Here is a 21867-nt window from a genome sequence, read left to right on the forward strand (position 1 = left end):
GTTCTGCCGAGTGCAAAAGAACTCTACGATCGACTCATGAGAGCTGCGCGTTCGCAATTCTCAATCCTTCTCAGAAGTTATTGCCCTGCTTCTGGTGTTTCTTGGAAGATATCCGCAATACCACCTCTTTACTTCCACTTCTTTTCTGAAGCGCGCATACTTCAAGAATTGGGAACTGAATTCCAAAGAAGCTGGTGGCAAATGCATGACCACGTTCGCTACTCTCGCTGTATTGTCTCGACTATACAGTAATGCGCTGTGTCACCGAAAGATCTCGCCATCGCATGCATGTTTCCGCGGAGTCCGAAAAGAAACCAAGGTTATGCACGATGAGAACTGCGCGTTCGCCTTCCCGAAGCTTTTCGAATGGCGAGAGTCACGATGCCATGTGTTCCGCTGAAGTCGACAACGCATTCAAGGCCATACCTGACATCTAAATCGGCAACGTCGCATTAGCAGGCAAACAACCCCCCCTCTCCATCTCGATTCTCGCCGTAGCATTGACCACCAGCCCCGCCAAGGGACTAGTTCCGCACTTCAGTCCCAGTACAAAAGCCTGGCTGTGCTGTTCCTCTTGTTAGTCAAATACTCTCTCGAATACAAAACAAAAAGCAGTCGAAAGAGACAAATGTTCGGAAAGACGTGAACACAGTTGCGATGAGCGAGAAAAGTTGCAAGAACGTACCACATCCGCCAAAAACGGCGCCGTATGCGTATGATCCATCGGATACTCCTTGTCCACCACCTCCTTTCCCAGAAGCTTTTGCGCTTGCGCAGCGTAACTTCCATGCTGCACGAAGTAGACATGTGATGCTGGGCCGCCTAGTTCAATGGCCGATAGCCTGTGTCGAATGTCAGTCACTCGTTCTTTGTTCCTCAAAATCGCAGATGGTAGACATTGATGTGGTCGGCCGGGTGATGTTACATACATATTGTAATACGCGAATCTTCCGGGCGTGAAGCTGTAACTTCCAGATTCCCAGACGTTGGTGGGGAGTTGCGATGAGATGACGATGCCGGAGGCGCCTAGGGAGAGGAACGTGGAGGCTGCGGATTTGATGTAAGAGGGGAATGTGTGGACAACCTCCGTAGCGTTGCTGTTGCACGAGTTAGTCCATGAAGATGAGTATGGCTGTCAAATGGCTTACTTGAACGTCACATCACACGTCTCATCGCCCACACCAGGGCAAGGCGGCCGACCTTTGTCTCCTGCTGAGCTAGTCGAGCCATTTTGAAGCGTGCCGGCATCATTGATGCCGAATTCGATGATGACCCAATCGCCGGGTTGGAGGGCTTTTGCTATTCTGTCGAAGCGGCCTTCGCGCGTGAACTATGGTAATCAGACATTAGCCAGGTGCTTTTACTGTCTTGTACCGTAGCTGAAGTGGAAAGAGAAGAGACCCACCGAGCGCGCGGATCGTCCGGCATAAGCGGAGTTGTTTACTTTCGCGTTGGTGCCGAATGAGTACTGAAGGTATTGTCCCCAGCCTTCTGTGCCGTTGTGACCACCATCTGGTGCGGTTGTTGAGTCGCCTGCAATCCAGATTGTTGGTACAGTTGCACTTGTAGCTGCGCCTGCGTGTCTCTCCGAGAGGCTTTGGGGTAGCGCCGAGGCCGCGGTGCCGAAGCCAAGAAGATATGGTAATGATGTTTGGAACTTCATACTGGAAAGATATACTCAAGGTCACCAAGCAGCTGATCTGATATGTTTGAGATACTGGCTGGCGTCTACTCCAAGCAAATGTGAGTGTTGCGCCAAGCGCTCAGTACTTATACTGACACTCTTCCCAACGCCACCGGAAGATATCATTTCTCCAATTTGTCGCAAGGGGTTTAGCAACGCCATCAGCAGGCTAGCCTCATCTCCGCAGTTCAAATACGTTAGAAGTTGCGGAAATAGCTTCAAGGAATGACGCCGACGCGGAGTCCCCGCATCTTACAGGGTCAACCCGCACTCGGTTATCGGGGCAGCAATTACCGAACAGCCCAGATCTTCCGTCGCTCGAAAGGATGATAACAAGAACGCGATGCGCGAAATGAAAACGCGTGGTGTTGATGCATCTGCGATGCATAAGATGCGCAAGGCGTGAAGTGAAGACGAGGAATCTGACGTCACCGGTATATGCCGGCAAACGAGGGTGCGGAAAGCACGGGCGATGGTGCTGGTATAAAAGCAGATCTCCTCATGCTGAGTGTCCTGTCCACCAACTTCACATTGCGCTATCCTGCATACCATAAACGTTGATGAGCACGATGATGAGTGGTGGTCTCCCTTCGCCGTTTATGCCACCGAAAGCCACACTCAAACTGGCCATGTCTTCCTGTCTCTTCATCTTTTCGAGTTCCGCTTGCAAGATCTGACATGCCAGCTATACTTCTACAAAAAGGGATCAAATCTCGAACGATGTTTATGAACACTGGTGCTTTTTGACTATAAAAGCTTCTGCTGTCTGGCTACCATCTGCCCCTATAAATACGCAAATCATTATGATTTCCTAAAGATCGAGTACGAGCCGCCATGTGTCGACATCCTGCCTGCCAGGCGTTTCCAAATACATCCGTTATCGAAAAATAGAACCAAGTGTAACATGGTTCTGGGCCGAGCACATCAAAATGCACACGGTAACACTACATGGCGGCAGTCGTGTACGACTTACCGTGCCACCTTCCAGCGTTAGTGGGTTGACATTCGATATAAACCGCCACCCTTTCTCTCCCCCGCCTTCTTCCCTCAACAATACGCATTCGCAGTTCTCTAAAATTAAGCACCATCCAAGGCGACGTCTTTCGGCCACTTGTGGCTCGCACTACACAGCTCGAAAAATATGTCGATTCATGCAAATGACTTCGCAGTGGTTAAGAAACAACTACCCTACCTTTACATGCGGAATGAACTTTCAGATGTTTTCAAAAGTGCATAGTACTTAACGCATGATACCGATGCGCAGTGTAAAAACTTCTAATCGTTCGGCTTTGCCTCTTTCTTCATACCTTCAGTCGACCATTTCCCTACAATTTCCAAAGCTTAAACACCATCATAGCATGTTCGTGTGTATACTATCCTCGAGCACTTCGAAGTTTATCATCGCAAGTTCATGTCGGCGCGACATCCAGAAAGCGGTTGTTTCGCCGTCATGTGAGACGTACGCTTAGCCTCCTATGCTGTATGAATACCTGCCGCTTCCCTTCTCACGCCTCCAGATCATGGACTCCGGATACCTAAGGCGATCATACCAAAATATTCTCCAGGACAATACATGTCTCTGAGAGGTGCGCCACTTTCTTATTTACTCAATGTAAAAGGTCAATTCGAAGATCTGATGTGTTTCCTTGTTCCAAAAGTTGGTATTCACGCAGCCATGTCACCAAGTTACAGATCAGAACCAGTATATGAGAGAAGAGCCCGTGTGTATTCGATAGGGCTGCGGACAGTGATAGCATATCCTGACGAAACATCGTTCCCAATCATGCATGCAGAAGCGCAGCCCATGTCCCAAACGCCGCGTTCGCCATCCAAACCAAGCTCTCACATGCGCCGCCCGTCCAACTCCATCCTCTAAGTGCAAGTAACATCGCCCAACCCGGACATCTCCCTCACAGCCGTCTCAATCTCACCCGGCTCCTTGGCACTCATAAACGTAACCGTGAAAGAATCGCCAGCAGTATAGCCGAACGCCCAATCACCGAATTTCTCCTTGAGCGACGCTTCGTCACCCCATCCAGATCCTGTGATCTTGAACTCCCCAGCTCCTACGCCCTTTCCGAGAATTTCGCATCCCGCTGTGTTTGGGGGTGGTGGCTGTGCTTCTGGTGTTTGTTCGGGTTCGGTTTCTGGAGCGGGGCGGTTGTGGACGTTGCAGATTTCCTGTGGTGTTGTTAGTTCACGATCTTCGTCGGGACGCGTAGGAGGTGACGAACATTCTTCAAATCTTCGTTTGTGACCTCGCCGTTCTCGACGATCGGGCGGCCAGGAACCGACTTTTCGGGTGTTGTAGCTCTCTTGGCGAAGAGGGAGCGCTTGGCTGCCGCATCGGGGAGGTCGCAAAGTCTGTGGCCGAGTTAGTTCGTGTTAATTTGGTGCAAGGAAGATACCGTACGTATTCTGGGCCAGGTTGTATGGCACTTTGAGGCTCTCCTTTTCGGGCTTCGGCGATACGGGATATGTGTCGCCTTCATTGAAAGGGTCATCGTTCCTGATTTCCGCATGGTCTAGAATGAATTTCTTCATGTCTGCTGGTACGCTGCCGTCGTTCCAGTTGCTGTTTAATGCAGGGATACTGAAATAGTATGCAGCAAGTCCGGCCTGTCATCGTTAGCATGTTCTGCTGAACTGAAGATGATGATGGATACCCACAATCGCTGGGGCTGCGAGGGATGTTCCGTCGTCCGTAACGGTGGAGTCATCTGCTTCATCATGCTTTGCAGCAACGACGCCGACTGCGCCTGCGTAAATGTCGACCTGACCACCTTGGCCGGTTCCTTGAATCGTTTTCGCATAGTATTTACCAGCATTGTCCACGCCACCCACGGTTATCATGCTGAATCTGTCATCGGTGCCAAAGGCTTGCGGTATGATGGCATCCAGAGTGCGAATTCTCCCATCGTTACCTGCAGCAACAACAAGGGTGACGTCTTGGTCCTTGCACTTCTTAAGTACCAGCTCCAATACCGCAATCTTACCAGGATGTAGTTCTTTGGTCCAGCCTCAACTGTTGTTAGCGTGGTCTAGGATGAAGTCCGTGGAAGGCGACACTTACCATAGGATAGGTTGATGATATACCTTGCGTTAGGGTCGGGATTTTTAAGCCGTTGTTGCCCAATGTCCTTCAACGCCCATGCGAAGGCATACTCTAGCGCTGAGTCCGTGACGCCGCGTGGTATAAGACCAGGTTGGTCAGGTTTCCTAGGGTTTTTGGCCCAGTTTACCATCTTCACAACAACAAGATTTGCTTTCGAAGCCACGCCACTGACGTATCCAGCCGCAATACTTGCAACCTGGGTGCCGTGACCAGTGACATCTGTCATATCCTCTGGGCCTTTTTGATCGTCCGTGAGGTCAATACCAGCGAATGTGTATCGGTTAGCAACAGTAAAGTCTCGAACCTCGCGCTCCGAAGCATCGAATTCTTGGTGGCTCTTACGATAACCACTATCGAGGACGTAGATCGTTTGACCTTTTCCGAGTGAAGGCTCGAACACATAGTTCGGTAGCTGTGTGGGGTCATTTCTCTGGTTCCTGGCTGATAGCAACTTGAGATGAGCTGCACTCTCATCCCTCTGGTTGAGTGCCTGAGCTTTGACATGGAGTGAACTTGGAAGTAGTGAACTCGAATCTTCCTGCGGAGGGATGACGCGCAGCTCACCATCGTCTTCAGTAATTCGCTCGATGAATCTTATGATAGGATCCTGGCGGACGATAGCGGCCTCGGCGTCAGTGAGATTCAGATATTGGCAAGAAACCCAGTCGAGTTCATCGAAAGCGATTATGTCGCCTTCCTTGTCACCAAGCGGCGGCTTCTTGGCCCACTCTTCGTATTGGGCTCTGTTGATGCCGTCAATGGTGCTGAGGAGATAGGCTCTGGGAATATCTTCCTCTCTCTTGACGCGCTTCGTAGTCTCCACGGTCTCTGCTGGAGAGGCGTCATTTGAATCCGGATGGCATGTATCTCTCTTGGTTCCCTTGTTGTCTGAGGTGGCGCATGATGATTTCACCCCGGGGTTGGTCGAATCGATGCGGCTGGTTGATCCAGTTGCCACTTCGTCATTGGTAGCCATCCTATGATGGAGGGAGACGGCAGGCCCAGTTGTAGCCGCTCCAATAGTGATGTGTGTGAGGAAGACTGCGATTGCTCCCAGAACAACGCGCGAGATGTGAACCATGTCGGAAGCCTTGGCGAAGCGGGGAAATTCACAGCGAATCGGATAAAGAGGTGCTCAATTGCCGCGAACAGCCAATCGAAGAAGCAGTACTCTGGTGGATGCGAAAATCGTAATGTGTACAAGATGGTATGAGTGTAGTCGTTGCTGAATGTGCGTGTATGGTCTCGCTTTTGGAGCGTCATGCCTTCTTCATATATTCAAACACATGAACAGAAATAGACCACTCACCTTAACCAGCCCACAATGACAGACGGAATGACTCCATGCCGACGAGGAAACAGTACTGTTCGGATGCCTGACGCCTCCCTCAGGTCTAAAATTGCCAGCCTGTTCTGAGGCCGAGCGGCGTAAGGCACATTCGATGTACTTTATCTTTGGATCAGAACAACGTACCGGTTCTACGGCACGGAAATTCGTATGGGAGCTGCAAAGGACGACTGAATGATAATGTTGTGTTGAACAAGTTCCGTCTCGATCAACGTGAGCCATGCTCAACGGGTTAAAGAGAAGTCCAGGTCCACTCGACCCGTATCTTCAAGCCATATTGTCCAGATTATATGAATTCGATGAGCTGGATAAACGACTTCGATAGAGTCGTTGCGCTGAGCCTCCAATGGTCTGCATAGCGATGTCGTCTGAGCGTATGTTCGCCTCGCCGTCCAGTATCAGGTATTTGCGTTCGCTGATGTCAGCGACACATGTCGGGTAACGCACACAAATAGTATCAGCGTCTCGCGAAGGCAGAACATGTTGGAACCTGGGTGTTGTTTCAACTCCATGTATGGGGGCTGTAGTGATTACGTGAGTGTTTGCGATGGTCTTAGAAATTGCAATGTTCTATCCCTCTCTTTCTCGTACTTCGTGCCGCGTACACGGCCCATTGCACTCGTCGCACAGATATCGCGAGTCGCTCGGTGTCCCGATAGACGGCTGCAGGCTGGTCGAGGTAAACTAGACGTTGTCGTGAGCCCCGATCGAAGTTGCTGTAGGAAAGGCAGGGCCAGCGTCACAACCTCTAAACGAAGTAAACACGTGTAATTCTCACGCCGCATCACCCCGTGGCCCTTCAAAGACATGCCTAGGTCGCTGCGACATACATCACGCGTGAAAACGCGTCGGAAGCTGAGCGTGTCGAGAGAGTAGGAGCGCGACCCGACGCGGCTCTGCGGAAGATCGATGATGGCGGGGAATTAGCGCAACAATGCGGAGCCTCCGCCTGCCGGCAGAGCCACATTTATGAAAAGCTCTGCCAACGGATGACATCGGCGATCTAGAACTCGGCATGGCATCTCAACATGTTATCGGAGATATATCCTTCTGCATCAGCCACTACTTTACGGGCAGAACAGGAATTACTTGACGCCTGCTACCACATACTTTGATCGCTCATCTACACCACTTTAACATCCGCAACGAACAACTTTCAAGATGGCGACAGACGATATCCAGATCCCGCAACACGTGGGCCTCTCAGAAGCACCCCGCGATGTCGAAGCCATCAAGAAGCAAGAAAAAGCCGCTCTGTTGCCACACTGGGATTCCGGCATCGCGTTCAAGCTCGGCTACAACCTCCGCACACGCCTGCTTACCTTTGAGCGACCGGCTGTTGTAGATATCTCTACCATTAGCACGCCAGGTCATGTGCTTTTCCACGCCGTGAGTACCATGATCAACACCTACAATTGCTTTGCTGATATGAAGCAGGTTACCCATTCCGGCACAGCCCTAGACAACGACTTCTGGGTCAGCCGCAAACGCGCAGCCGTCATCCGCTTTAACGCAAGCACGTGGCGTCTGCAGAACCAATTTGAAGGCGATGAGGAGAAGTTCAAGGCCAAGATGGGGCTTGGCGAGACGGCGAAAGATTATGCGATTCATGGTGGTGGTGTGCCGATTTACATCAAAAACTGCGATGGGCCGGTTGCGGTGGTCGTTGTGAGTGGGCTGAAGCAGTGGGATGACCACCAAGTTGTGATTGAGGAGTTGGGTAAGCTTTGTGAGGAGATGGAGAAGGGTACTGCGGGTACGCCGATTTAGGAGGGCCGGGGGTATAAGTAGATATCGTTGATGGAGATTAACCCTTCCTTCTACCATCTACTCGATTCCACCATTTTCCAAAATGATACCTCAAAAGGTCATGGGTGTAAAAAAGATAAATCTGAAAGCGATATGGCTGTTGTGTCCTGCCGAGAACTCGTTCTTTCTAAAATCCATTCTTCGAAGTCACTATGTGCGGCGTCGGCTTTCCAGAAGACCAAATTATGGAAACCAAAGAACTCGGTTTCAATTCTGATGTCTCGCTTCGCTGATTCAAAAGACCCTTTCATAGTCCTCCAAAAAGGTGTTTGTTCCAAAGCATGTGGCATTCTCAACTTCCAAAGTCTCCAAAACCCCACGCGAATCATAGCATGACTTTGCGGCTTTGTCCCTACCAAAGGCTACTTTCTCCTCTCTCGGTGAGAGCGGCGACAGATTAATCTTCGTTCCAACTTCTAAAACCTGGTGGAAGCCCACACATGCGAGTGTTCGGGCTGTTCGAAAACATATCTTTGCAGACATCATGTCTTTTGGCACCACAGGAATTCGCATATCCCAAAAGCCAAACTATATCTGTATATGTCTCTCGGCGTATCCATCAAGTCTAGCGCACTATAGCACCCGGCCAGATATAAAAGCTCGCCTAGTCACCCTTCTTCCTTCCCTCCATCATCCACTCCTTTGCTGGAGAATTCCAAAACATCGCTTCGTATAAGCCATGGGCTTTCTGTGCTTCTCTCCAAAAGATTCATTCATACTTTACATGAACGGTTCTCTTGTCTGTTTCCCATCTACCTTAAAACCTGATCGGAATTATCTCTTTCGCCTACCATCTACTCCAAATTTCCAAGGCTTCAGAAATCGACATTTCCCTGTCGATAGATCCAAAATCAGGAGAGAAATGGATCTATGTGTTTGCTGTCTCCCGCGGCGGTCTCAGCACTCAAAACAAACAGCTGGGTATTTCATGTGCTGCGCTGGTGGTTACAATAACAACAAGCAAACAAGCATGTCGCTGCCAATCATGATATGAAGCTATCTACTATACCAAAGACCCTCTTCAAGGTCTGAAGAACCCGAAAACTGGTTTTACATGACCGATGTTTCCTGCCAGCAGATATCCAAGACTCCTCACGACATTCGCATGGCTGTCCGTTCCTGACCTTACTTAAGTTCTATCTTTCTCATCATGAGCATCGAGACATTCATCTTACTCCTACCTGTTCAAAACCTAGAAGCATCCGGTATATGCCAATACGTGGTCTTTCAAAAACCATCATGTTACCCGACATGATTTCTGTCGGCCGCAACTTTCTCAATTCCAAAAACATTCATCATCCAGTAACATCTCTCGCCGCTTTTACTGGAACTATAAATGCCACTTCAACACGTGATACAGGGACGTATAAATACCCCTCACGACTCTCCTCCTTCTCTACTTCATTATCCCCTCGCTCAGGTTTGAATGTCCAAAACTGCCATGGCCGATTATGATGGGTTGTTCCTGTTCTTTTCCAAAAATTCATGTTTGAAGCCTGCATGGCTGCTATGCCGCATCCTGCCCATTTACCCAAAACTTCGTCCAGTCCACCGCACTCCAAAAAGACGCTAGCAGTATGCCTCATGATTGGGAAACGCCGCCGAACAGAACGATGGGGCCTCCAAAATCTGCATACGAACAGGTCATGATCCAGACTGTGGCTTGAGATTGTACTAAACCAACATCAAAGCATACCTCGTTATGTGGGCAACTCCGGCGTCGATATAAAGGGGGTTTGAAGCACTTCACTCTCCCTCTCAGCCTCATCAGTGTTGTTCTAAGCGCAACTCAAAAACATCCGCAAAGCGATAATGGCTCTGCCGACTTTGTGAGATTTGCAACGCTACACGACGTTCTTGTCGTGCGATTGAATTCGTGCAACAAACGGAACTGCAGCGTATGTTTGTACTGTCGATGGGCCATGTGCTCGGTATAATACTATTCCGTATGCTGCACAACACATGTGTGCTCTATCGAGGCTTTTGGAGTATGGAAGACTGTTGTTTCGTATTATAGCCAAAAACCTATCATCGAGATCGATAGCTGATTCGCATGGAGGGGCAGCGTCATGTGGAAACTTCATCATCTTTTCAGAACGAGACATCGCGCGCTTGTCGTCGAATTTTGGAAACATGGAGTCATGGTCACCTTGTTTTGGTAATCGAGAAGAAAGATGTTGATATTGAGGAACGACAAAGCATGGACAAGAGAGAACAGCTTATATAGCCATCCACAGTCACGAGCTTTCAAAGTCGCATAGCAGAATAGTTCTGTCATTTCAGCAAATCTCAACTCAAACATTCGGATATCGTATACTATGTAGAGAACGAAAAGATCTTTTGATGCTGAAGTATGAGCCCGAAGATATCGACAGGCGGAGTCATAGCAGGAATGTTTTCATGGTTTGCGGAGGACATAAGCAGAAGGAACCCAGGATTTTGGAAGTCATCATCGTCTTCACTCTCTCCTTTTTGAGAAGAGGAGAGAAAGTCTGGGTGTGTGGAAGGAAGAGAGAAGACGTCGTAGGGAGGTGCCTTCTATGCCATGTATAATAGCGGGCTTCCAGCATTACATATGCAACGCCGTAATAATGAATGCGAGGCCAGTGTGAGATTTAGAAACGCCATATCCCATGTACAAGATCGCAAAGGTTTTGGTCGTAAAGTAAGAAGCTGATGGGACGAGCAGGCAGAGGCATCATTGGGAGTTTTTGATATTTTGGAAGAGAACATGAGGGAGGAGTCTGGATATTTTGGAATCATTTCTGAGTCTTCCTCAGCTTTTGGAAACGAAGAGGAAATTCTGGATGTTGGAAAAGACATGAGAAGTGAGACCGAAAGACGCCTTTTATACCCTCCACAATACCCGCTAAGCCCATCAAAGTCTCCTCGGTAAAGCGATGTGTTCATATATCATATTCGATGCTCGCATAATCCATCATAATCCAGCCCCACCCACAACCCCCTCCAAAACACAAGCACACAAACTTTTCGGTCCTGACCAAGGGTGCCATCTTCTCCAAGACATGGTCGGGGATCAAGCAACTCGTAGGGTATACGCGAAAAGATCAAAACGCCAAAACCGACAACCCACACCTAGACACATGACATCTAACCCTCCTCAGTGTCCATCGTGTCGCGACCTCTGCCCCGACCTCCGCCGCGTCCTCCTCTTGATCCACCTCGGCCACCGCGTCCGCCTCTGCTACCTCTTTGCTCATGGTAGTCTTTCATCTCACGAACAGCTATCCTTTGCGCATCGCCAACGCGCTCCGCGTATACCATCGCTTCATCCTTGTTGATGGCCTCTTCCGGGATCTTCTTACCCAGCGCATTCTCAATCCTTAGCCAGATCTCAAGATCGTACTGTGTAACGAACGACACCGCCTTACCCGACTTTCCCGCTCTTGCAGTTCGACCAACACGATGGACGTAAGTCTGAGAGTCGCTTGGCAAGTCGAAGTTGACTACGAGGTCAACGGCGGGGATATCGAGACCACGGGCTGCGACGTCGGTGGCAACGAGGATGTCTCGGCTCTTTGATTTGAATTTGTTGAGGGCACCCAGACGGGCGGACTGGCCTAGTTGGCCGTGTAGTGGGATGGCGCCGAAGCCGAGGGTGCGGAGGAGGATAGAGATACGTTGGGTTTCATTGACTGTGCGGGTGAAGATGATGGTCGGGTGGCCGATGTTGTCATTGAGGAGGTGGATGAGGTAGAGGTCCTTCCACTTGAATGGGAGGAAGATGTAGCGCTGTAGTAGGGTCGAGACGACTTGGTGCGAGGAGCTGCTGATGCTCACGCGGACTGGGTTTTGTAGGGCGGCGCGCTGGAGACTCTCGACCTTGGAGGACATGGTCGCTGAGAATAGGTATGTGTGTCGTCCTTCCCGAGGAAGTACCTTCAGGATCTTGTCTAGTACGGGACCGAAATCGAGGTCGAGCAAGCGATCGGCTTCGTCGAGAACCATGTATTTCAGATGCTTCAGACTGAAGCCTTTCGTGTTTTCCAGATCTACGCGGATGTGGTCAGTATGGGTGTCACGTATAGTTCGTTTATGTGCGTGACTCACGGTCAAGCAAGCGTCCAGGTGTCGCTACTACGACGTGCGGTTTCTTGGACAGCGAGATAGCCTGAGGCACCATATCCATTCCTCCCACCAACGTCGCGCACTTGACGTTGATAATGCTACCCAAAGCATCCACCTGTTGTGCGATTTGGTATGCCAACTCTCGTGTTGGGGCCAGAATCAGACCAAACAAAGGTTGTGGCTTCTCTAGGAGCGACTGAAGAATAGGTAGGACGAACGCTGCCGTCTTTCCAGAACCCGTCTCTGCCAATCCGATGACATCCCTACCCTGAAGAGCCAGAGGTATAGCTTGTTCCTGGATAGGAGTCGGATGTACGTATTTCAGGTTTTCAACTGCGTCGCAGAGCTCCTCGCGCACGCCTAGATCGGCGAAGGTCTTCTTCGGTTCGTTCGCGGCGGGTTGCGCTTCTTCGCTCGTTGTGTCGGCAGTGGTAGAGGGCCCTGCTTCGTCTTTTGAACTGCTGTCGCCTACTACATCTTGGGCTTCTTCGGCATCCGTGGAGTCTCTCTCTGAGGCGTCATCATCATCGCCGGACTCGGATTCCGGTGGTGGTGCAGGCTTCTTCTGGACTTTCTTCGCAGGTGCATTCGAAGGTCGTACTTTCTTCGACGACGCACCGGCAGTGGTAGTCGCATCCGCGTGGAGCTTTCGTTTCGTGACGCCAGGCATGTTGTGGTTATGATTGTTGAGTCTGGAAAAGTCGTGCGACAGAATCACGGTACCGCGGTTGGAACCAAAGAAACCGCGAAATCTTGGCGGACCCACCTAAAAGTTCGACAGCCGGCGAGCTCTAGTTTGCGACTGCATGCGACGAACTCGTTCACTCAACAACACCACAACGCCCTCCTCTGGCTTACTCGAGTAGAGAACGCGATCGCAGCGCAAGAATTATACGCTCAGTCATCTGCAATACCCGTCAATACTTCAACTTGGTCAGAGATAACTGAGTCTTCGCAATGGCTCGTGGAAAAGGAACCGCGAGGAAGAAGCAGTCGGTGCGCGACAAGGAGCTTTCCAAGAAGCCGATAGCAGGAACACCGAAATCTATGGTCATTCGTATCGGCGCGCAAGAGTGAGTTTTCCAGGTCGAGGTAACTTTCGCCTCGGTTGTTAACGAAGTACAGAGTGGGAAGATCTGTCTCAGACCTCGTGAACGATGTGCGCCACTGCCTGGAGCCCGATACCGCTATTCGGCTGAAGGAGCGAAGGGCGAACAAGCTCAAGGTATGGCATACACAGCTGTCAGCATGATCTGAGCTAACAGCCTCGAAGGACTTCCTCGTCATGTGTGGACCGCTCGGTGTCAGCCATCTTCTCCTCTTCTCCCGCTCAGAAGTCGGTAACGTCAACCTCAGACTATGCCGCGTCCCCCGCGGACCTACCCTCCATTTCCGAGTCGAAAACTACAGTCTCTGCAAAGATATTCTCAAGTCCATGAGACGCCCACGGGCTGGCGCAAACGACTTCCTAGTCGCACCGCTGCTTGTAATGAACAACTTTCTTACCAGCGATGCGGAAAGAGAACGACTCGGCGACAAGGCACCTCCTAAGCATCTGGAGAAGCTTGTGACGGACATGTTCCAGGGCTTGTTCCCGCCCATCCAACCGCACACTACCCCTCTACACTCGATCAAGCGCGTCCTCCTTCTCAACCGTGAGCCTCCCTCGGAAGAGAATGGCTCCGTCACAATCAGCCTGAGACACTACGCAATCACAACCAAAGTCACGGGCGTACCGAAAGCCATCCGCCGGTTATACGCAGCTGAGAAGCTCATTGGCAGCAAGGAGAAGAAGAAGAGCGCACTGCCTAATCTGGGAAAGCTCGAGGTAAACAGTCACTCTCCAAAACGCATATAGAATATCCACTAACTCCACCTCCAGGACGTCGCAGACTACATGCTCGACCCCTCAGCCGCCGGCTACACATCCGCCTCCGACACCGAACAAGACACCGACGCCGAAGTCGAAGTCGCGCAACCCGTCCGCCAAAAAGTCCTCTCCCGCAAAGAAAAAGAAAAGCTAAAAGCCGGCGACGAGACCTCGCACGCCCGCGCCCGCGGCTCAAAACCCCGCGTCGAGAAGCGCGCCGTCAAGCTCGTTGAACTGGGCCCGCGCATGAAGCTGCGCCTCACAAAAGTCGAAGAAGATGTCTGCGGCGGCAAGATCATGTGGCATGAATACATCAAGAAGAGCAAGAAAGAGGAGCAGGAGTTGGAGAAGAAGTGGACACAGAGGAATAAGGAGAAGGAGGAGAGGAGACGTGTTCAGAAGGAGAATGTGGAGAAGAAGCGCAAGGAGAGGGCTGCTGCTAGGGGGGAGACTGGCGAGGGTGAGGGCGAAGAGGAGGATGAGGACGAGGAGATGGATGATGATCTTTTGGATGCGTATGATATGGACGACGATGTTTGGCAGGATGCTGCTGATGCTGGGGAGGAAGAAGATGAAGATGAGGACGAGGAGATGGAGGATGAGTGATGTGGTCTGATAGAAAAGTCTTAATGATACCCTGAATGTTCAACGCTTCATCCTTAAATCCAACCAATCCATGATATCTAAACTAAGCGGGTATCAAATCTCATACAATTCCGTCAAGTCCCATCACCCCTTCATCTTCTTAATCAAAACCCTCTCCCCATCCGCACTCAATTCCCACCCCACCCCCTCCTGCACCAACTCCTCCCAGCTCCTCTCCGCACACCTCTCCACAAACGCCCTATCCGCACTCAAATACGCCCTTCCCAAACACTTCAACGCATGCACCCTTACCCCTCCATCCGCCCACTCCATAACCCTCCTCTGATACCCATCCACACTCCTCCTCACGCGCCAAAACCCCACGTAGTCATCTGAGACCAGACACCGCAACACCTTTTCCACCCTCCAGTCTTTATATCCATACCGTAGTTTCGTGGCGCGCGCGCCCGAGTAATCGGATTGCCGACATGCTTGGTCGAGGATCAATAGGCCGACGACTTCGTGCAGGGTCGATGGCGAAAGCGGGTTCACGGGATGGATTTTCCCCAGGAGGGAAAGCAGAGAGGGGAGGTAGGAGGACCAGTCGTGGCAGAGGATGCTGACGTGGATGGCGAAGGTGTAGGCGCGCAGGGCGAAGGCATCGGTGCGTGAGGACGCGGTTATGGCTTCTCGTAGCTTGCGCAGGGAGGCGAGGACGGTGGAAAGTTCTTGGATGGAGGGCGTGAAGGCCTTTTGGGGGATGGGGTTGTGTGGTGTGTTTGTGGAGGTTGAGGCGAGGGGTGGGCGGGTGGTGGGTTGTTGGCGGGCTTCTGGGGGTGCGTGTTTGGAGAGGGAGAGCGAGGAGAAGGAGGATGTGAGTTTGGAGTTGGTGGTGGGCGCTGTCGTGGACTTGGTCGTCGTGGTTGTGTCGGGTGGGGGAATGCTGACGGATATGAAGAGGCGGTCGAGTTCGTCGCGGTTGAGGGCGCAGAGTTTCATGTAGCGTTCTATTATGCGGTTGAAGTAGATTTCTTGTGTTTTGAAGTCGTTCAGCCTGGGGGGTTAGCCATTGTGTCGAGACGTATGGGGCGAGAGGGATATACCGTGTCTCTCCTTTGGAAGGGAGTCCGTATGTCTCCAGGACATCTTCGCGGACGGGCTTCAGCCGGTTCCATGCACCTGAGGCGGCGCGACGGCTGCTGGGTCGGCCGGGATCTGAGGACTTCATTGCGCTGGCGGTGGGGTTGGGCGTTCTGGTCGAGAGCGCGGGAGATCAAGTAATGTCGAAGACTCGAACAATCATGGCTGTATATCACCTAGCGTATTTGCGACACCTGGTGTGTGGTGGTGAAAGCAACCGCGCTCGAGGGCTGGGAAGAAGGGAAGGTGGGATGGAGGGGCAGCGCACGAGCTCGACGCGTCGGAAATGCCTTGCCTCGTGACAACAGCAAGACCACTGACGATATTGCTCATAGAGAGCGACTGCGCTGTCAAGGTCATTGCTTTGCTTCAGAAGCGACGTGTTGTCCTCGCAAGCCTGACCGTACGCGGTATAGTCTACCTAGATCGCGTGTAGTCCCTGAGGGTATTCGCGGATTCTCCGAGGCCGCTTCATGACATGTGAACTCCCAACAAACCTTCATATATAGCAGGCCGCCCCCTCAAATTTGAATCTAAAGATTCACGTCAGATAATCCCATCATGGAAGCAGCCAAGGAAGCAACCTCGAAAGCCGCGCAAACTGGGAAAGAGCTGGAGCAAAAGGTTGAAGATAAGTTGATACTACTATGGGACGAACTCTCGCCATGGCAGCAAGACAACCACTACATCCAATCGGGGTATCGCGCTCAATCCAACTCATTTTTCAAGTCCTGGAAGAGTCTCGGGTATCTTCATAACGAAACCGTCAACATCTACACCCATCTCATTGGAGCTGTGATGGCTGCCATCTCCTCCGTCGCACTCTACAACACATTGGCTGTCCGCTATGACACGGCTACGCAAGAGGACGTCTGGGCCTTCAGCTGCTACTTCGCAGGAGCTGTCGCATGTCTGGGCATGAGCGCGACATATCATACGATACAGAACCACTCGCATGAAGTCGCTGTCTGGGGCAACAAATTGGACTACCTCGGCATCGTCTTTCTCATCTGGGGAAGCTTCGTACCCATCGTATACTACGCCTTCGCAGGCGAACCAGAACTGCAAAGGACGTACTGGACCATGATCACGACGTTGGCAGCTGGCACATCTGTCGCGGCCACACATCCCAAGTTCCGCACTCCCGCATTGCGACCCTTCCGAGCGCTCATGTTCGTGCTCATGGGACTTTCCGCCGTCTTCCCCGTTCTTCATGGCGTTCAACTGTACGGTGTCGAACATCTGCGCAAGAGCATTGGCCTGGATTGGGTTCTTTTGCAGGGTGCACTGTATATCGCTGGTGCCGCTATCTATGCTGCGAGGGTACCCGAGAAGTGGAGCCCTGGGAAGTATGATATTTGGGGCTCAAGCCATCAGATCTTTCACGTCTTGGTTGTTCTTGCGGCAGCTAGTCATCTCGTGGCTTTGGTAACGGCATTTGACTACGCACATACGCACGGGATGGACAAGGTGATACATGGTATGGGAGGCAAGATCTGGACATGAATACACGATGGTATGGCAAAGCGCAGTCAACTAAAATGCTTGACATCTTCAATGACCGACTCAAGAGTGTAGTCTCGTCCTCTTCGAAACCCTATTCAGAATGCCATGCCGTGAAGGAAGCGATCGACAAGGATGTATTTCGAGAACGCGCACAGACCAGCCGATGACGCCGTGGCTCGATCGCCAGCCACCTTCCCCATAGATTGCACAGATTGGCGTTTGTGGGTCAGGGCAGCCAATCACGCCTCAGCACCGCAGCTTCCGATCTTCGAGAGCTCTTTCCCAGCACTCAGGTTCCCGGCTTCCATTCTTCTCCTCCCTTCCACACCGCCCGTCGCGTCTCTTCCAACTGCTTGCGCATCATTTCTACGCATCACCGTATCCATTGCACCTCTACGCGCATCAATTGCTGTTCCGCCCCGCTTTCGCGACTTTACACGCGGTTTTGCGCACCATAACGTCATCTCTTACCACCTGCCACGGCTAAGCTACGTTACACACAATGACCGACACTGAGATCCAACAAGGAGATAAGGGTACGTGCCTCTCAATTCTCAATCCGAGACCCCTTCAGCCGTTCAGTGGTTGCGCATAATGAGATCCCGCCAGGCGCATTGCGCTCACTGGCGCGTAACGATTGCCAATCGGCGCGCGTCTTCCTTGTCGCTCTCGGTATAATCGCAAAAGACTCGGGAACTCAATACTAACGTGTGAGCAGTCTCATGGAACTGGGGCTCCGGACAGCCCGGTGGCACCGCTGCCGAGGTCAAGGACCAAGGCGAGATTGCCATTGAATCCAAGAAGGGCAACACCATCAAGAAGAACGCCTCGCCCGACAACCCCGCTGTGCACGTCGAGCGCTCTGGCAACGATGTCGTGAAGCGCGCTTCCGAACTCCAGATCGACGAGAAGGCCGATGGCGCTAACGGCGACTCCAAGGAAGAGGACAAGTCGGCAGAGTCAGAGAAGAAGGATGACGACAAGTCGGCTGACTCAGATAAGAAGGAGGACGAGAAGACCTCCGAAGCCGAGAAGAAGGACGAGGAGATGAAGGACGCGCCTGACAGTGAGGAGAAGAAGGAAGAAGCGCAAACCAACGGCGACTCCAAGGCTGAAGAATCGAAGGAGGAGTCGAAGGAAGAGTCAAAAGAAGAGGCCAAGGATGACGCGACAGAAGACAAGTCCGACGAAAAGGATGAGGAACCCCAGGCCGGCGACAAGCGCAAGGCTGACGAGGTAGCCGCGGATAAGACCAACGGCGCCGACGCCGACGCCGATGAGAAGCCTGCCGAGAAGAAGGCAAAGACCGACGAGGCTGACGACGATGAAGCCGAGGACAAGGAAGAAGCCGAGACAAAGCCTACCCCCAAGAAGGGCGGCCGTGCCAAGAAGGAGAAGAAAGAACCCGCAAAGAAGAAGGCACCCAAGAAGGCTGCCACTGCTGACGGCACACCACGCCGCAGCGGCAGGACCACCAAGAACACCGCATCAATGGCAGAAGACTAGATGCGCGACACGGTACGAAAATCTCCTCATAGGTTCAAAATGCATATAGTCACGGATGGCGACGCAAAGGATAACAATGAAACGACCATGGAAAAATGGATACTGGGTGGGGTGGAATGGAAAAAGGATATGTATTCATCGGTGGCAGGCGCTCATAAGGGATGGATTTCGCACTCTCATTTCCTTTTTTTGAGGTTCTGCTTTTACTTCGGTATCGTTCGTCTGCTTTTCTGGGCTTGTATGTAACTGTAACATGGAATGGATCAACAAAGTTAACATGAAATTTTCGATCTATCTGCTGCAGCTTCATTGGCTGTTTGTGTCATGTATCTACCACACGGCAAAGGTGTGCAGTTCCAAAAGACAGCACATCGGATGACACGGCTATGTGCTGCCTTATAATTCGTCTTGCTGTAGGACGCTTGTTTTTGTCTATGATATGATACAGCGGTGCCGTTCCGCAGACGATGTCACAACGTGCTGTGTATTCATAGTGACACTCCCTTCGTCAGACATCATCACAGACCACACAGAGACAATCAGACAATATCAGTCTTCAAGAAAGATATTTGCATTGAGCGGATACCTATAAACTACCACTGGTTCCTACTACTATCTAGCACCGCATGAAATCTGTAATGTACGTCAGCAACCTGCCCCAACCATAGTGAAGCGACGTGACATGTATGTGTAATCTCTCATTCAGACAGGAAATACTCATTCAATAAAGGCCGTGAAACCTTCTCCGATCCGTCTTGAAACTTGTGATTTGTATTGTGATCATCATTGCGAGATGGGGTGTGGGAAGGGTGGGTGGTGGACTTACTTGGTTGATTGCAGAGAAGGCTGGGGGCTGTGAAAGGTTGGGTCTGCTGTTAGTTGTGGGATTGTGACTGCGCTTTCTGGCAGTTGAGATGATGATCGTGTTTTACGCGTCGCGATATATCGATCGCGCGTGAGACGCAGCTGTGCCGTCGGAGTGCGGTGAGAGATGGCTGAGGGGAGCTCTGCAAAGTTCTTGCGCGTTTTCAAGCGAAGAGTCTTGGCGGGCAGGGCCCATGCGTCCTCCGTGCCTGCCCCACCTTCCTTCATCACGATACTCACTCTCCTCGTCCGTTACTTTTGTTCGCACTCATCGCCTGATCATTCGATTGTCAATCCTCTGAGTTGCACGTCATACTGCCCTTCACCCATGGTTTGACTCCCATCGGATCAGCGCCTTTGTGTTCTCCAACGCTTTCCAAGGCTGCCTGCCTTGTTGCGCCTCGCTGCCTTCAATGTAACGTCTACGACAAAGGGGAACGTCGTGCCTCAACCGCCCAGAGCTCGAAAAATTCGTAAACGCGCAGATAGTTAGAGCATGCCCTCGTAAAGCGTAGCATTTTCATTATGCGGCTTCTACACACACGCACATTGGAGCTGAAGACCTTTGTCGGCCGTATCCCATCGTACGCCATTCTATCGCACTGCTGGGAGGATGAAGAAGTCGTTTTCTCTGATCTTGCTGATCTAGAGCAAGCGAAGAAGAAGAAGGGATTTGCCAAGATTGAAAAGACATGTAAACTCGCGATCGGAGATGGATTTCATTATGTATGGGTCGATACCTGCTGCATTGACAAGAGTAGTAGTGCTGAACTTTCGGAAGCTATCAACAGCATGTTTGCGTGGTATAGGGACTCAGATCAGTGCTATGCATATCTCGCCGATGTCGAGCTCGAGGGTGCATTCGCGGAAGGTCAATCGGCAAGGCATCGCATCGCCTTTTCACGCAGCAGATGGTTCGAACGTGCTTGGACGTTGCAAGAGCTACTGGCTTCCAGGAACTTCCATCCTGATAAGGACCATAACTTGTACGACCCTCTCATTCCTATCAAATTTCCATCTGGTAGATACGATGGTATGAAATTCTATTCGCGCGACTGGCAACTTCTTGGACCCAAGGTCAACCTTGGCAGACAAATATCAAAGATCACTGGCATCCCGATGGAGTATCTCGACGGTCAGAGCTTGGAAATTGCGAGTATCAGTATGCGGATGTCGTGGGCTGCAGATAGACAGGCGACAAGATCTGAAGACATCGCTTACAGCCTACTTGGTATTTTCGATGTCAACATGCCTTTGCTATATGGCGAGGGGAGGATAAAGGCGTTTAGAAGGCTGCAGGAAGAAATCATGAAGATCTCAGAGGACGAGACACTATTTGCATGGGAGGCTCCATACCGTTGGAAGGCTTCATATCGTATGAATGAGTTAAACGCAGACGTACTCGCGTCTGCTCCAAACGACTTCCAGGAAACACGAAGCCTGATACCATTCGCTTCGGACGATCCTGTGCCCCCTTCTACGATGACCCACAGGGGCCTACGCATATGGCAAACGCTCTTCCACACTCACCAACTCGACAAGTATGAATGCGGAATGATTCGGCCTCTTCGCTCCCCAGTCATGATTTGGCCGGATCGCGACATCATTTGGGGGATCTTAAGATGCCATGTGGCTCACGACTTTCAGCACTTCGTAATCGTCCCTTTGCTGCATTTATCTGGCGATCTTTATGTAAGAGATATCAGTACTAGCGTGTCATTAATCCCATCCGGATGCGTACCTCCTTCGGCGCTTCCCAGGGAAATCTACATCCGGAACGTTCGTACATCAACCATCGCGAACAACTTTTGGCGGCGATGGGGATTTCTTGTTCGCAAACCTCCAGAAGGCATCAAGATACGAAGATGTTTCCCCAAAGAAGCCTGGAATGAGAAAGATAACATCCTGCAGGGTAAGGACAACGACATTGGACCTTCGTCCTGGCACGCATCCATTGAACTGGACTTCACTCTCGCCACTAAAACAGGGCAGACTGCTGAATACATGATATTTCTATCCATTGGATGCAAAAATGATGCCTTGACAGAGAAACCACAACCCTGGTGTTATGTTCATGACGCTATCTGGAAGCAAGGTACCATGAATCTGGAAGCATTCCATGCTATTTCATCGTCGAAGCCTGCACAGCACGAGGTTCAGCGTTTCCGAGCGGGAAATATGACTAGAACAGACCTCAGTCTCAAGGTGTCCATCACACCAGCCAAAGTTCTTTCGCAAGACATGTTTGTCGTGGACCTTCAATACGGAGAGCTCCAGCAGTATTTCGCTACAACCATACCTGGTGCACATGAGCAGCAGCTACCTCCTAGTGTATTTCACTCCAGTCCTTC

The 21867-nt window shown here is 51.3% G+C and overlaps 8 protein-coding genes across 8 annotated transcripts; 4 read left to right on the forward strand and 4 right to left on the reverse strand.

The window, feature by feature from the left end:
- Positions 1-433: 433 nt before the first annotated feature.
- Positions 434-1663, reverse strand: J4E85_009886 (uncharacterized protein; the record flags this gene model as incomplete). The annotated part of the gene is made up of 5 exons (XM_051474104.1): positions 434-565; positions 686-842; positions 930-1097; positions 1149-1330; positions 1406-1663. The coding sequence occupies 5 exons, from the start codon at positions 1661-1663 to the stop codon at positions 434-436; spliced, it is 897 nt and encodes a 298-aa protein (XP_051322181.1).
- Positions 1664-3556: 1893 nt separating this feature from the next.
- Positions 3557-5880, reverse strand: J4E85_009887 (uncharacterized protein; the record flags this gene model as incomplete). Its single annotated transcript, XM_051474105.1, has 5 exons — positions 3557-3865; positions 3919-4048; positions 4098-4303; positions 4355-4704; positions 4758-5880. 5 exons carry the CDS (start codon positions 5878-5880, stop codon positions 3557-3559), a joined length of 2118 nt encoding a protein of 705 aa, XP_051322182.1.
- A 1428-nt stretch (positions 5881-7308) lies between these two features.
- Positions 7309-7917, forward strand: J4E85_009888 (uncharacterized protein; the record flags this gene model as incomplete). The annotated part of the gene is made up of 2 exons (XM_051474106.1): positions 7309-7536; positions 7585-7917. 2 exons carry the CDS (start codon positions 7309-7311, stop codon positions 7915-7917), a joined length of 561 nt encoding a protein of 186 aa, XP_051322183.1.
- A 3150-nt stretch (positions 7918-11067) lies between these two features.
- RRP3 (ribosomal RNA processing protein) lies at positions 11068-12715 on the reverse strand (the record flags this gene model as incomplete). The annotated part of the gene is made up of 2 exons (XM_051474107.1): positions 11068-11969; positions 12028-12715. 2 exons carry the CDS (start codon positions 12713-12715, stop codon positions 11068-11070), a joined length of 1590 nt encoding a protein of 529 aa, XP_051322184.1.
- A 2173-nt stretch (positions 12716-14888) lies between these two features.
- On the reverse strand, positions 14889-15728 carry J4E85_009890 (uncharacterized protein; the record flags this gene model as incomplete). The annotated part of the gene is given in 3 exon segments (XM_051474108.1): positions 14889-14931; positions 14946-15554; positions 15604-15728. The coding sequence occupies 3 exon segments, from the start codon at positions 15726-15728 to the stop codon at positions 14889-14891; spliced, it is 777 nt and encodes a 258-aa protein (XP_051322185.1).
- Positions 15729-16201: 473 nt separating this feature from the next.
- Positions 16202-17146, forward strand: J4E85_009891 (uncharacterized protein; the record flags this gene model as incomplete). The annotated part of the gene is made up of 1 exon (XM_051474109.1): positions 16202-17146. One exon carries the CDS (start codon positions 16202-16204, stop codon positions 17144-17146), a length of 945 nt encoding a protein of 314 aa, XP_051322186.1.
- A 502-nt stretch (positions 17147-17648) lies between these two features.
- Positions 17649-18652, forward strand: J4E85_009892 (uncharacterized protein; the record flags this gene model as incomplete). Its single annotated transcript, XM_051474110.1, has 2 exons — positions 17649-17682; positions 17865-18652. The coding sequence occupies 2 exons, from the start codon at positions 17649-17651 to the stop codon at positions 18650-18652; spliced, it is 822 nt and encodes a 273-aa protein (XP_051322187.1).
- A 1389-nt stretch (positions 18653-20041) lies between these two features.
- Positions 20042-21063, forward strand: J4E85_009893 (uncharacterized protein; the record flags this gene model as incomplete). Its single annotated transcript, XM_051474111.1, has 2 exons — positions 20042-20891; positions 20945-21063. The coding sequence occupies 2 exons, from the start codon at positions 20042-20044 to the stop codon at positions 21061-21063; spliced, it is 969 nt and encodes a 322-aa protein (XP_051322188.1).
- Positions 21064-21867: the final 804 nt, after the last annotated feature.

Source organism: Alternaria conjuncta, assembly GCF_024043145.1.
Source record: "Alternaria conjuncta strain BMP 0040 chromosome Unknown scaffold_19, whole genome shotgun sequence".
NCBI lineage: Eukaryota > Fungi > Ascomycota > Dothideomycetes > Pleosporales > Pleosporaceae > Alternaria > Alternaria conjuncta.